Source organism: Ochotona curzoniae, unplaced genomic scaffold (genome assembly GCF_017591425.1).
Source record: "Ochotona curzoniae isolate NIBS_2020 unplaced genomic scaffold, NIBS_Ocur_1.0 contig_1014, whole genome shotgun sequence".
In the NCBI taxonomy this organism is placed as follows: domain Eukaryota; kingdom Metazoa; phylum Chordata; class Mammalia; order Lagomorpha; family Ochotonidae; genus Ochotona; species Ochotona curzoniae.
This window is the reverse complement of record NW_024464920.1, coordinates 37720348-37732912: the sequence shown is the minus strand read 5'-3', so window position 1 is coordinate 37732912 and position 12565 is coordinate 37720348. Positions and strand designations below refer to the sequence as shown.

Below are 12565 nucleotides of genomic sequence, written 5' to 3'. Positions count from 1 at the left end.
TAAAATATATGAGTGTTTTTGTAGGACAAAACACACAAAAGAATATGCCCCAAAATATTAGCTTCTGCTACCTGTTTAAGAGTTATTTTCCCTTTTTTCTTTGCATTTTTCTGTTTTTCTTAATTTATTTTATTAAATTTTCTTTCCTTTTTCTTTTTTGGAGTTTTTTTTGTTGTTTTTTTCTTTTTTCTTTAATTTATTAAACATTGCAGGAATATGTCATTTTCCTATATGTGCCTTTAATTACATTGTATGATAGAGATTAGGAGAAACTGACCAACTATTGTTGATGTTATGTTATGCCATTTAATTGGTCAGAACGATAATCTGCCAGCTATGTCTCCAGACCAGAGTTGGTCGCCACAAGAAACTGTTGAATTCAGCTGGGCAATAAGATACTGGACACTATGCAAGGCACATGCTTGCACTGAAAGAAACAAGACTAGATTTGAACTGTAATATTGCAATAAGGTGGAGCGATCCACCGTGGGGGGAGGGCAAGGGGAGGGAAAGGGGGAACATCAGAGCCTATGAAACATTGTTATAAAATTAAATGTAATAAAAAAAAGTTAAAAAAATAAAGACTATGATTAATTATGTTGCAAAAAAAAAAGGAGAAATTGACCTAGCTATAATTTTTTCCTTCCACTCTGTTTTAAATGATTCTGGTGCTTTGTCCTGTCCCTAAAGGCTTTGTCCTCAAAATTAGAGCACTAAATTTGGTCTAAAGTTTTTTTCAAAGTCCATTCCACAAATGACTCATTAGCTACTTTTAAACCCAGGTCACCAAGGACTCTTGTTTATTAACTTGTTGCAAAATTGGCAAACAAAACAGATCTCGGGCTTGAAATTCAAAACACAAAATCACTCTCTCCGCCAAGATAATACAGGCACTGATTCTTTCAAAGCTGCTAGGAGCTCCTCTCCTCTGGCATCGCTTTCTGCTAACGGAGAGTCAAAGAAAATGTTCCCCAGATGTATGACAGTACATCTGCCATAGGAAATTTGCACCAGTAATTGAGGAAAAAAAAATCTTAGTTTCTCCAAGCTTCTATAACTGCAAAATGGCTTCAGGTGATGTTGCGAATAACTATTTTAAACAGCTCACAGAGGGAGGCTGATTAACTGACAGAAGTGTAAGTATAATTTATCAGTTATTTACTCATTGATGACATTGGGTCATATTTTCTTCTTAGGCAATAGATTTTTCCTGATTGTATAAGCCAAACAAATGCCAGTTTTAATTAGAGATACTAGTGAAATGCCATTTTCAGGATGCATTATCTGAATAGCTTGTATTTACTGATGTGAAAATTAGTATGAAGCAGTAAGTAGAAAACCTTTAAAGGAAGTACAACTCCAGGAACATGAAGAAACAATAACAGTCTCCCAGTGCTCTGCAGCCCTACCATAATGGACAACTTGTGCAAAATGGCATCATCTCACAAGAAATCGCGTCTTAAAACTTTTTAAATAAAATACAAACAGTAATAATAATATTGAAGTTAGTTTATTATTCAACAGCTGCTACATAATATTAGAGTGCTCAGGGAAGTGCAGCTCCAGTGACTTGCTATCTGAACTGCATTAGAGGCCGCCGAGAAGCAAGGGTCTCACGCTACATGCGGAGAAGTGGGCAGAAATACATTCACTGTGGCTGCTGTAGCTATCAGGTTTTCACTTTTGTTGCATACACCATGCTAGCCCTCAAGTGAACCAGAAGTGCAAAGCCCCTGGCTTAGGCTTCAGTCCTCCAGAGACACGCAGTGCCGAAGAACAGGGTCTGTGAGCATGCCCCGGCTCCTCCACCTGGCAGTTGAGACGGGAGAAGGAGATTGTGCATCTAAGAGTGCAGGGAATGGGGGTGAGCAGATGGTGCTTCTGTATGAAACAATCCTCTCCCATGGCCAATACACACGCACACACACACACACACACACACACACACACATACAACATACACTTAAATACAAGTCAAAAACTAAAAAAAAAAAACTACATATAGCAAATCAGAAGTAAATGTAAAATTCTGGCAAATTTTAGACTAATCCTAAATTAGAACAGCACAGCTTCATGTGACTATTTTGATATAATTTTGTCATTAAATTTTGGGGTACTGAATATTTAGCACCATGATACACATTGTTTAATCAACCTAACCATTTTTTCTGGTTAACAGCTTTATGTTCATCTGGAAAAAAAATGTGCTTCCTCAGGGTAGTATTAAAATAGGGGTAAGGCTCAGTTGTTTTGAGTGGCACTTCACCAAATATCTGAGACTATTAAGTTCTTAGAACCACTGGGACAGGGGTTGGAAGGACAGAGTTAAGAGAAGAAATAGTATCATCGGAAAACTAAGACCGAGAGATCACTCATGTTTAGTGATTAACTCATGGGAAATGATTTAAAATAAGGGGGTTTTTTTGCTGCAAAAAAATTAAAAACATACAATATTCAAAATACATATGCTTACAAACTTAAAATATCCATCATATGTAGCCACAGTCTGAAGACCATCTTTACTGACAACAAGGTTTTAAAAGTCAAGATATTATCCTAAAAGAAAAATGTATTCTTAAGTTATGGGATTCAAAGGAGGAGATTGAGAAATTTATGCAAGAAAATTAGAAATTAGAAATAAAATGTTAAGAGGAAAAATGTCCATGATATGCAGTTATCAGAGAATGTTATGAACACCTTATAGTCAAAAGTAAATATTTCAGATAGAAATCTTATTCGTTTATACCAAAAAAGAAATTTTAAAAAGCTTTTCAAAAGAAAGCCTTTGGTAAACATTAGCAAAAAAAGTGTTTCATTAAAATGATGGAAGCAAAAATATAATTACAATAGGAGACACAATGAATGGAAAGTGACTGCAAAAGAAACCATTGCAGAATAAAGTGTTGGAATGGTGAATGCATATTTATTATTTGCTAGGAGCTAAGTACTTTATAAAAATATATTAGCTATAAAGATATAAAGGCAGATATATAAATAGGCTCATGTATATTTTTCAAAAGCATTGCATAAAGATACTGAGAGGTTTTCTATCTTTAACTAACAAAAATGGATGTGAGGGAAAGCAAACAATACTTGGGAGTGTAACTGTATTTCCAACCTAATTCTTTGGTACTTGGTGGCATTGGTGCTAAGTCAGAATAGGGTGCTACGTGGTTTGAAAGGTAATAACCACAGTGATGTCACATAGCCTATGCAGGGCTTATCAAACACCTGTTAACATTCCAAACAAAAACTTTCGCATCTGAACACTGAGTTCTTTTTTTTTTTTCAACAAGGTGGGTTTTTTCTTTAAGATTTATTTATTTTTATTGCAAAGTCAAATATACAGAGAGGAGGAGAGACAGAGAGGTAGATCCTCCCTCCGCTGATTAACTCCCCAAGTGAACGCAGTGGCCAGTGCTGTGCTGATCCGAAGCCAGGAGCTTCTTCCAGGTCTCCCACATGGGTGTAGGGTCCCAAGGCTTTAGGCCGTCCTGGACTGCCCTCCCAGAGCACAAGCAGGTTGCTGGATGGGAAGTGGAGCTGCCAGGCTCAGTACTGGAGCCCATATGGGATTTCAGCACATTCAAGGCAAGGACTTTAGCTGCTAGGCCGCCGCGCTAGTCCCTAAACACTGAATTCTTTACAACCCTGGGAAATGGCTATAAATGTTAGGCTGAGAGAAGTCACAAAGGAGCATAAAGGTGAAAGCATATCAGAAAGCAGTTAAGAAAGCACTGAAGTTTAAATGTTAGTGATAAAGATACAACTTAATCTTAATTTTTTTTAAGATTTATTTATTTTTATTGGAAAGTCAGATACACAGAGAGGAGGAGAGACAGAGAGGAAGATCTTCCGTCCGATGATTCACTCCCCAAGTGAGTGCAACGGCCGATGCTATACCGATCCAAAAAGAAGATCCAGGAACTTCTTCCTCCAGGTCTCCCACGTGGGTGCAGGGTCCCAAAGCTTTGGGCCGTCCTCAACTGCTTTCCCAGGCCACAAGCAGGGAGCTGGATGGGAAGTGGAGCTGCCAGGATTAGAACTGGAGCCCATATGGGATCCCGGGGCGTGCAAGGCGAGGACTTAAGCCACTAGGCCACGCTGCCAGGCCCGATACAACTTTATCTTAAGCAATGTGTTATAGATTCTCAAAATAAGAGTCATATTTGTAACATTTTACAGTTTATTACCAAGAAAATTATAAAGAAAGGCATGAAAATGCGCAAGAAGTTATAAATTTGTCTATTGGAATTAGCTCAACAAAATAATAATTGTAACCAGTGTTAAAATAAAAAATACAAATAAATTAAAACAGTGGGGAATAAAAGGACTCATTATTTTTGAAGTATGTTATACATTAAGTAATTCAATTTGCAAATATCCCCTAGATTATTCAAAAGTAGCATGGAACTTGTGCTACTAATGTAATTATATTATTTATAAATGAAGAAAAGATTTGTGTGTTGGATGGTTTTGCATAGTTTTTGAGCAACTAGTTATTGCAATGGAATATCAACATAACACCCCTCATAGCAGATATCTCTGAATTATAATTGCAGACTGGGTATTAGGATTCAGTTATGAAAAACCACACAGTAACAACATTTGTCCTCCTGGGACTGACCGATGACCCACAACTCAAAGTTGTGACTTTCATCTTTCTCTTTCTCGCCTACATGTTGAGTGTCACCGGCAACCTGACCATCATCTTTCTCACCTTTGTGGACTCATGCCTTAAAACGGCCATGTACTTTTTCCTACAAAATTTCTCCTTCCTAGAAATCTCATTTACAACTGCTTGTATTCCCAGATACTTATACAACATATCCACTGGTGACAAGACCATCACGTATAACAATTGCATGATTCAGATATTTTTCACTGATCTTCTCGGTGTCGTGGAGTTTTTCCTCCTCGCCATCATGTCCTATGACCGCTACGTCGCCATCTGCAAACCACTGCATTACGTGACCATCATGAACAGCCAGGTGTGCAGCAGACTCATCCTTGGTTGCTGGGTAGCTGGCTTGCTGATCATACTCCCACCCCTCAGCCTGGGACTGAACGTCAAATTCTGTGACTCCAACATTATTGACCATTATATCTGCGATGCATATCCCCTCCTTAAGATCTCATGCACAAAAACGTGGTTGATAGAGCAGGTGATCATAGCCAGTGCTGTGCTGGCCTTTATAATGACCCTGGTGTGTGTGAGTCTATCTTACATGTACATCATCAAGACCATTTTAGGATTCCCTTCTGCCACACAAAGGAAAAAGGCCTTTTCCACCTGCTCTTCCCACATGATCGTCATCTCGATAACCTACGGAAGCTGCATCTTCATCTACGTGAAACCCTCAGCGAAGGAGTCAGTGAGGGTTAACAAGGGGGTGACGCTGCTCACCACTTCCATCGCTCCTATGCTGAACCCCTTCATCTACACACTGAGGAACCAGCAGGTGAAGCAGGCCCTCAGTGACTCACTCAAAAGAATCTCATTGTTTTTAAAGAAGTAAGGGCATTTGCTAATGTCTTTGGAATCATTTTCATTTGAACTTAAGATGTGTCTTCAAAATGTCAACTTGTTTCCTAACCACAAAAATCTGTCAAGATTTTTCAATAACAAGAAAGAATACATTTCTAGCAAGCAAAACAAGGATTTTGCATCTTAGCAAATCTTTTAAAAATTTAAAGGAAGCAAGACAAACAAGCAATCCATCCTACTACTCAGAACTAGTTCTGGTTCTTATTATTTATTTTTATATCAACCCTTGAGAAAATTTCAGATTTCACAGAGAGTTCTAGACTATAACTTTCCTTCCAAATCAATAGTTCAGATTCAGGACCTCTAATAGGTATCAAAACCTGTGGATACTCAAATCTCAGCTTAAGTACATCTCCCTGTAAACTTCATGGCAGCCTAATCTACTTAGGATGTCTGACACAGTGTAAATGTGTTGTATTATTTAGGAAATAGCAAAGGGAGGAATAAGCCTTTCACATGCATTAATTGTTTTCCAAATATCTTTACAATTGACCAAGCCAAGGTTATGGTTATAGAAGGATGAGTTCCTTTGTCATTTGACATAATAATTAGTAAAGGACAATTAGCAACAGTGGGTTCAGTCCCGAAGTAATAGTGTTGTTAACAGTATCTGTCTTTACACTGTCTTTAGCCTAACCCAGATCTAGCTCTTATAGTTATTAAGAAATAAACCAATGGATGGAAGATCTGTCCCTCCCTTTCTCTCTTGCTGTCTTCAAGAGCAAAAAAAGCAAATCTTCAAAACTAACTTAAAATAGAACTACTAATTGATTTAGGTTCCTAGATCATGGCTTCATTTAACTTTTTCCATAATTATATCTTTTTCATTAAATAAGATTATTAATCTTTATTTTCATATAACTAGAGTCTTATGCTCAATGATTTTTTTCTAATTTCTTACATCAGTCCTTGTAGAGATTTCTACACTGTCACATGATGATGGCCCATCTTTCCACAAATGCATTCCTGCTTCTATTTAAGCAAGATTAATTGTTTAGAAATCAAATTATCAAATAACTCGATTTACACTGAAACCCTACCTTCTGTTGAATAATAAGCTAGCAGAATATGTGTTAATCCCACACTGTACCAGTATGTGGCATAGCACATTAAACCACTGCTGACAACACTGATACCAAATGGGAGCACCAGATGCAGTCCTGCCTGCTCTCTTTCTGATTCAGTCCAGATAATGTTTTTGGGAAAACAACAGAAGATGATCCAAGTATTTGGGTCCTGTACCCATATGGGAGACCCAGATGGAATTCTACACTCCTGGCTTTGTCATGCCCCAGCAATGGCCATTACTGCCATTTGAGGAGTGAATTACCAGAAAGATATATCCATCAACCCCTCTGCTACTCTATCTTTCAAGCAATTAACATAAACCTTCTTTTAGAAAAATTAATTGATCACATGTATAATAGAAGTTAAATAGACAAAAGTTGTTTCCTAGTATTAAAAAATCCCAGAGAACTTAAGGTATTCTTACAGTGAATACGTTTTTAAATATGTGATTCTGATAGGATATAACTCACAGAGTCTGTGAAAGATTAGTGATATTCTTTAATCAGTAATTCCTGCAGAAGGTTTCACTACAAACCTTCATTCATGAAACCTTCGCATTCATGAAAAACATTGTCATTGTAGACCTGTACTTTAGTTATCAGAGAGGTAATCTATATGACAATGCTTGGTCCTTATCAGAATAGTCTCACCATGCCAGTTCTCTACTCTATTTATTCCATATTCCTGAGAATTGGATGCTTTGCTCCCTAACAATTTTCTATCTGTTGAAAGTGCTGAAGTTGGAATTCCATTCCTCAAACTATGGATCTCATTATATGCTGTCACCCAATTATACCAATCATCAGCAACTGAGAAAACACATATTTGACACCTGCACAATAACACACACTTTCACATATATCTAGTAACACTGAAAAATGAGCCAGTCTTCTACAATACATCATTAGTATTACTCCAGATACACGTTTTTATAAGTTAAATGTACATTTTTTTCAATGCAAAGATTTGAAGACTTTTCAACAAAATTCAGCAGGGCTGAATTTTTATGTCTTTCGATCTTCAACCTTGAAATCTCCTCCCTCACCATTAAGAAAACATAAAAGCTTTGTGAGACTGGAACACACAGTGGTCATGCAGAGTAGAGGAAGAGTCAAAAGCATAAATTAAAAAATAAATGCTTAAGTTGCATTTCATTAAACTTGAAATCTGCGTTTTAAATGACAAAATCAAGAAATAAAAGGGGTAGATGTTGTACTGTAGCTGATAAATCTGCTACCTGCCTTGCCAGGATCCCATATGGGCCCTGATTCCCATCCCAGCTCCACTTCTAATCCAACTCCCTCCTAGTAGTTTGGGGAAAGCAGTGGAAGATGGCCCAAGTGTCTAGGCCCATGCTACCCGCATGGCAGACCCCAGTGAAGCTCCTGGGCTCCTTCGGCCTCCACCAGCTCTGGCAGTGTGCAATCATCTGGGGAGTGAGTCAGTGGGTGGAAGATTTTTTTGTTCTCTCTGTGTAACTTTAACTTTCATATAAATAAATAATCTTTTAAAAGGAAAGCAAAAACAACAGCAGAAATATTTCCAATAATTCTAAGTTTTACACAAAATATATAAAGAACTCAGATAAATAATAAGACAAATCAACTTTAAAATATGAAAATCATTTGAATAGACATTTCTACAAAAAAGATTTACAAAAATCCAACATATGCATGAAAATATATTGAACAATTTTAGTCACTAGGGAAATGCAAATCAAATATGCCCTGAGATAAAACTTTATATCAAAACAAGTATTTGTACAGAGAGCAAGATCGTGGAACAGGGTGAGGACACTTGAAAGCAGCTGGAGTAAGATTAACGGAAGGGAAGCAGAGAGGGTGGGATCCAAGTAGTAAAAGTGGACAGGCCAACAGCAGAGACGCACTTGGGGACCTGTGCACATGGGGGAAGAGCAGAAATAGTGGGGTGGTGGAGCAGTGAACAAGTATCTATTGGGGATCAGAACTCCACTGGTGGGTAAGTAGAAAGGGGAGATCACTATCATAAGCCAAAACAGAGTAGTAGAACCCGTGCAGATTAGTGCAGGAGTGGATGTGGAGAGGAACCCAGCTCCCCATCGCCGACGTGAATGGTACCTCAAGTGATGCTTTGAGTGCAGCAGCAAAGGCCCTTGCAGAAGAATAGGGAGCTGAATATACCTTAAGTTTGGGGAGAACCCATATCCAGCTCTCCAAAAATCTTACGCATAATCTGATACACATTTCTCTGGTCCCAACAGGAAAATGGTATTGCAGGGGTTCCATCCAAAATAGGTCAAGGTTGCCCCCAACCTAGCTGCTAGTAAGTTCTGATGAAAAGAGAAAAAACAATCCATTCACTGCACAGAGTCCAAAGCAGAGCACCAACAGGGATGAGTACCACTGACAGCCCTATGCTCCAGTTTAAAGACCTCACTGTCTCCTTAATCCTGGGTGCACTGGAACCATGAGCAGTAGAAAGGCTGAACAGACAATGGTGCAGCCATGACATGCGATCACAGGGAACAGAGAGGCGACTCTGGTGGCACTAGCTGTGATGGCTGCATCATGATCACAGCATAGGAGCCCAGGACTGAAGCTCACCAGAAGGAGTGGCGCAAATGGCACAAATGGAGAATCTGGCATGAAACAGGACCAAGAGAGTCGATCTGCACACCTTTGAATAACACAGATTAAATATAAAATTAGCCCCAAGGAGAAGAATCTGCTCATCTATACCACAATGGCCAAGGGCAAAATAAGAGGCACAGGTACCATGAACAATATTACTGATGCCTCCCTCACAAAGGACCAAAAGGCTATTTCAATCTCAGAATTAGTTGATGAAGACAAGGAAGAATTGCCAGATAAAAATTTTTTCAAACTCTTTATAAAGCTCCTAAAAAAACAACCAGAAGAATATGCAGGAGTTCAAAGAATATATTACATGCGAATTAGTAGCATCAAAACAGAATCAAACTTAATTCAACACAGCCAATTAAAAATACAATGGAAACTCTCAATAATAGAAGGAGTGAGGCAAAAGAAAAAATTTCAGAGCTGAAAGACATGCTATGCAAACATGCTCAAACTGTCAGAAATGAAGAAGAGGAATTGAATAAAAGCTAAGAAAAAACTATTCAAGAATTAAGAACATGCATCAAGAGCCAAACATAAGGATCAGAGGAGTTCCTGAGGCATGGAAACAAAATCTGAAGTGGAATACATATTCAACAAAATAATAATTTCCCCAAGATGCAGAAAGAAAGGGGAATTCTAAAACAGGAAAGGCAGCAAACCCCAAATAAACCCCACCAGAAGTGATCCTTGCCATGGTACTTCATAACCAAGCTCTCTTTGGCTGAACAGAAAGAAAAGATACAACAAATGCCAGGGCACCTAGCTACGTGAAATAATCACTAATGGATTTAAAGAAAGACATTGATTCTGATGCGATGAAAGTGAGGGGCTTAAACACACCAGTAACTTTAACGGGCAGATCTATGAGACTGAAATTCAGCAAGCAGAACACAGAATTCATGCAGATAGTAGAACAAGTAGACTTACTGGGTATCTATAGAACTTTTCATCCCACAGATGCAGAACATACCTTTATTTGACATGAATACACAGGACCTGCTCCAGGATGGAACACAATATGGGCCACAGAATGAGCCTCAGCCAGTTTTTAAAAATCAAAATCATATCATGCATCTTCTCAGAGGATCATGGAGTGCAACTGGAGACTAGCAATTCAGAAGACCCCAAAAAACATGGGTATAGTTGCAAACTGAACACCATGCTACTAAATGAACAATGGGTTATAGAAGAAATCAGAGGAAATACTTTAAAAATGCTTGGAACAAATGAAGACATCAACACAATATATCAAAATTTGTAACACAGGCCAGTTGCAGCAGTTTAGCGTCTAAAGCCCTCGTTTTGAATGCCCCGGGATCCATTATGGGTGGCTGCTTCTAATCCCAGCAGCCCTGCCTCCCATCCAGAAACCTGCTTGTGGCCTGGGAAAGCAGTCCAGGACAGCCCAAAGTCTTGGGACCCTGAATCCATATAGGAGACCCAGAAGAGCTCCTGGCTCCCAGCTGCAGGTCAGCTCAGCTCAGGCAGTTGCAGCCGTTTGGGGAGTGAATCATCAGATGCAAGATGTTCCTCTCTATCTCTCCTCCTCCCTGTGAATGTGACTTTGCAATAAAAATTAAAATGCCTTTTTAAAGAAACTTGTAACTTACTGATAAAAGTTCACTGCAACAGTAGCTACATCAGGAAACTAGAAAGGCACCAGTTAAATGATCTAAGCATACACCTGAAGGGGCTGGAAAAACAACAGCAATATGGGCTCCAGTTTGTATCCAGGTTGCTCCACTTGCTATCTAACTTCCTGCCTGTGGCCTGGGAAAGCAGTAACCCAAAGCCTTCTGAGGAGTGAACCAGCAGACGCAAGACCTTTCTATCTCTGTCTCTCCTCATCTCTGTAAATCTTTCAAATAAAGATAAATAAATCTTATTACAAAAATAAATGTTTTAAAATTTATCTGATCAGCTGTCTATCTCAATGTTTTATTAATTTTATATTTGTATTTATAAATGTTACATGTAGCATATATTTTTGTGGGAGGAAAAATACAGAATATGCATCCCATTTGGGTGTTGATTCAATTCCCCAATGCTCCACTTCTGATCCAGTTATTTGCTAAGGTGCATGGGAACATGTGCCCCTACACCCACATGAGAAATACCGATGAAGTCCTGACTCCTGACTTTGGACCAACCCAGCTCCAGCTGTCACAGTCATTTGGAAAATGAACCAGTAGATGAAGACCTCTCTCTGTCTCTCCCTCTCTTTCTCTATAACCCTGCCCTTCAAATAAATAAATACATCTCTTTTTAAAGTCACTTTCTTTATTCTTTTGCCCTCTGTTTTCTTTATTAAAAGCCTCAGAAACACACAGTTTTGCTTTACGTACTTTTAATTGCCTTCTGTGGTAGAAATTTTTAAAAACTTAAAAACGTGATGGTTAATCCATTTTTTCCATTTATTTTTTTCTATCACTTTCTTCTAAATGGTTTTAATGATTTCTCTGTCTCTGAGGGTTTGTTCTCAGATTATTTTTCCAAAGTCCACGCCATAGATGATTCATTAGTTACTTTTAACCCCAGGTCACCAAGGACTGCTTTAATCAGCTCGTGACAGAGTTGGGAAATAAAACAAACCTCAAGCTTGAAATGAAAACATCTTTGAGTAAAGACGGTTTAGAACAGATTCATTCAAAGCTCCGAGAAACTCCTTTTTCTTGACATTTCTTTCTGGAAATAGGGATCAGAAGAAAGTGTTCCTGAGCACCTGACAGCGTATCTATCAGGAGGAAGTTTGTGCAGAAACTTTAGTCTCTCCAAGCTTCTGTAACTGTGATATGGACTCAGGTGGTTGTTTCCAACATTCTTTTATTATCAAATGTGTGGCTCTAAGAATAATTGTTTTTAAACAACTCATGCAGGTAGGTTATGTTTAGTTGCTAGGAGTGTAAGTACAATGCATTCTGAAATTTCAGTTATCCACTCTTCAATGACATTGAGCCATATCTGCGTTTAGGCAATGGCTTTTTTTCCTAACTACATAAAACCAATACATATAAGTTTTATTGGTAAGTCAGATTTACAGAGAGAAGGACAGACAGAGAGAAAGATCTACTGTCCACTGGTTTACTCCCCAAGTGGTTGTAATGGCAGGAGCTGAGTCAATCCAAACCCAGAAACCAGGAACTTCTTCTGGGTCTCCCATATGGGTGTCGGGTCCCAAGGCTTTGGGCCGTCCTCTACTGTTTTCCCAGGTTACAAATCGGGAGCTGGAAGGGAAGTCGAGACACAAACTGGCACCTGTAAGGGATCCTGGTACATGCAAGGTGAGGACTTTAGCCACTAGTCTATCATGCCGGGCCCTTAACAACTT

The 12565-nt window shown here is 38.7% G+C and overlaps 1 protein-coding gene across 1 annotated transcript; it reads left to right on the top strand.

Moving 5' to 3' along the window:
- The first annotated feature begins 4580 nt into the window (after positions 1 to 4580).
- Positions 4581 to 5519, top strand: LOC121163227 (olfactory receptor 6C2-like). Its single transcript, XM_040990619.1, has one exon. The coding sequence runs from the start codon at positions 4584 to 4586 to the stop codon at positions 5517 to 5519; it is 936 nt and encodes a 311-aa protein (XP_040846553.1). The 5' UTR covers positions 4581 to 4583.
- Positions 5520 to 12565: the final 7046 nt, after the last annotated feature.

Excerpts from the sequence above, each read along its gene's own strand:
- LOC121163227 (XM_040990619.1), top strand. The coding sequence starts at position 4,584 with ATGAAAAACCACACAGTAACAACATTTGTCCTCCTGGGACTGACCGAT.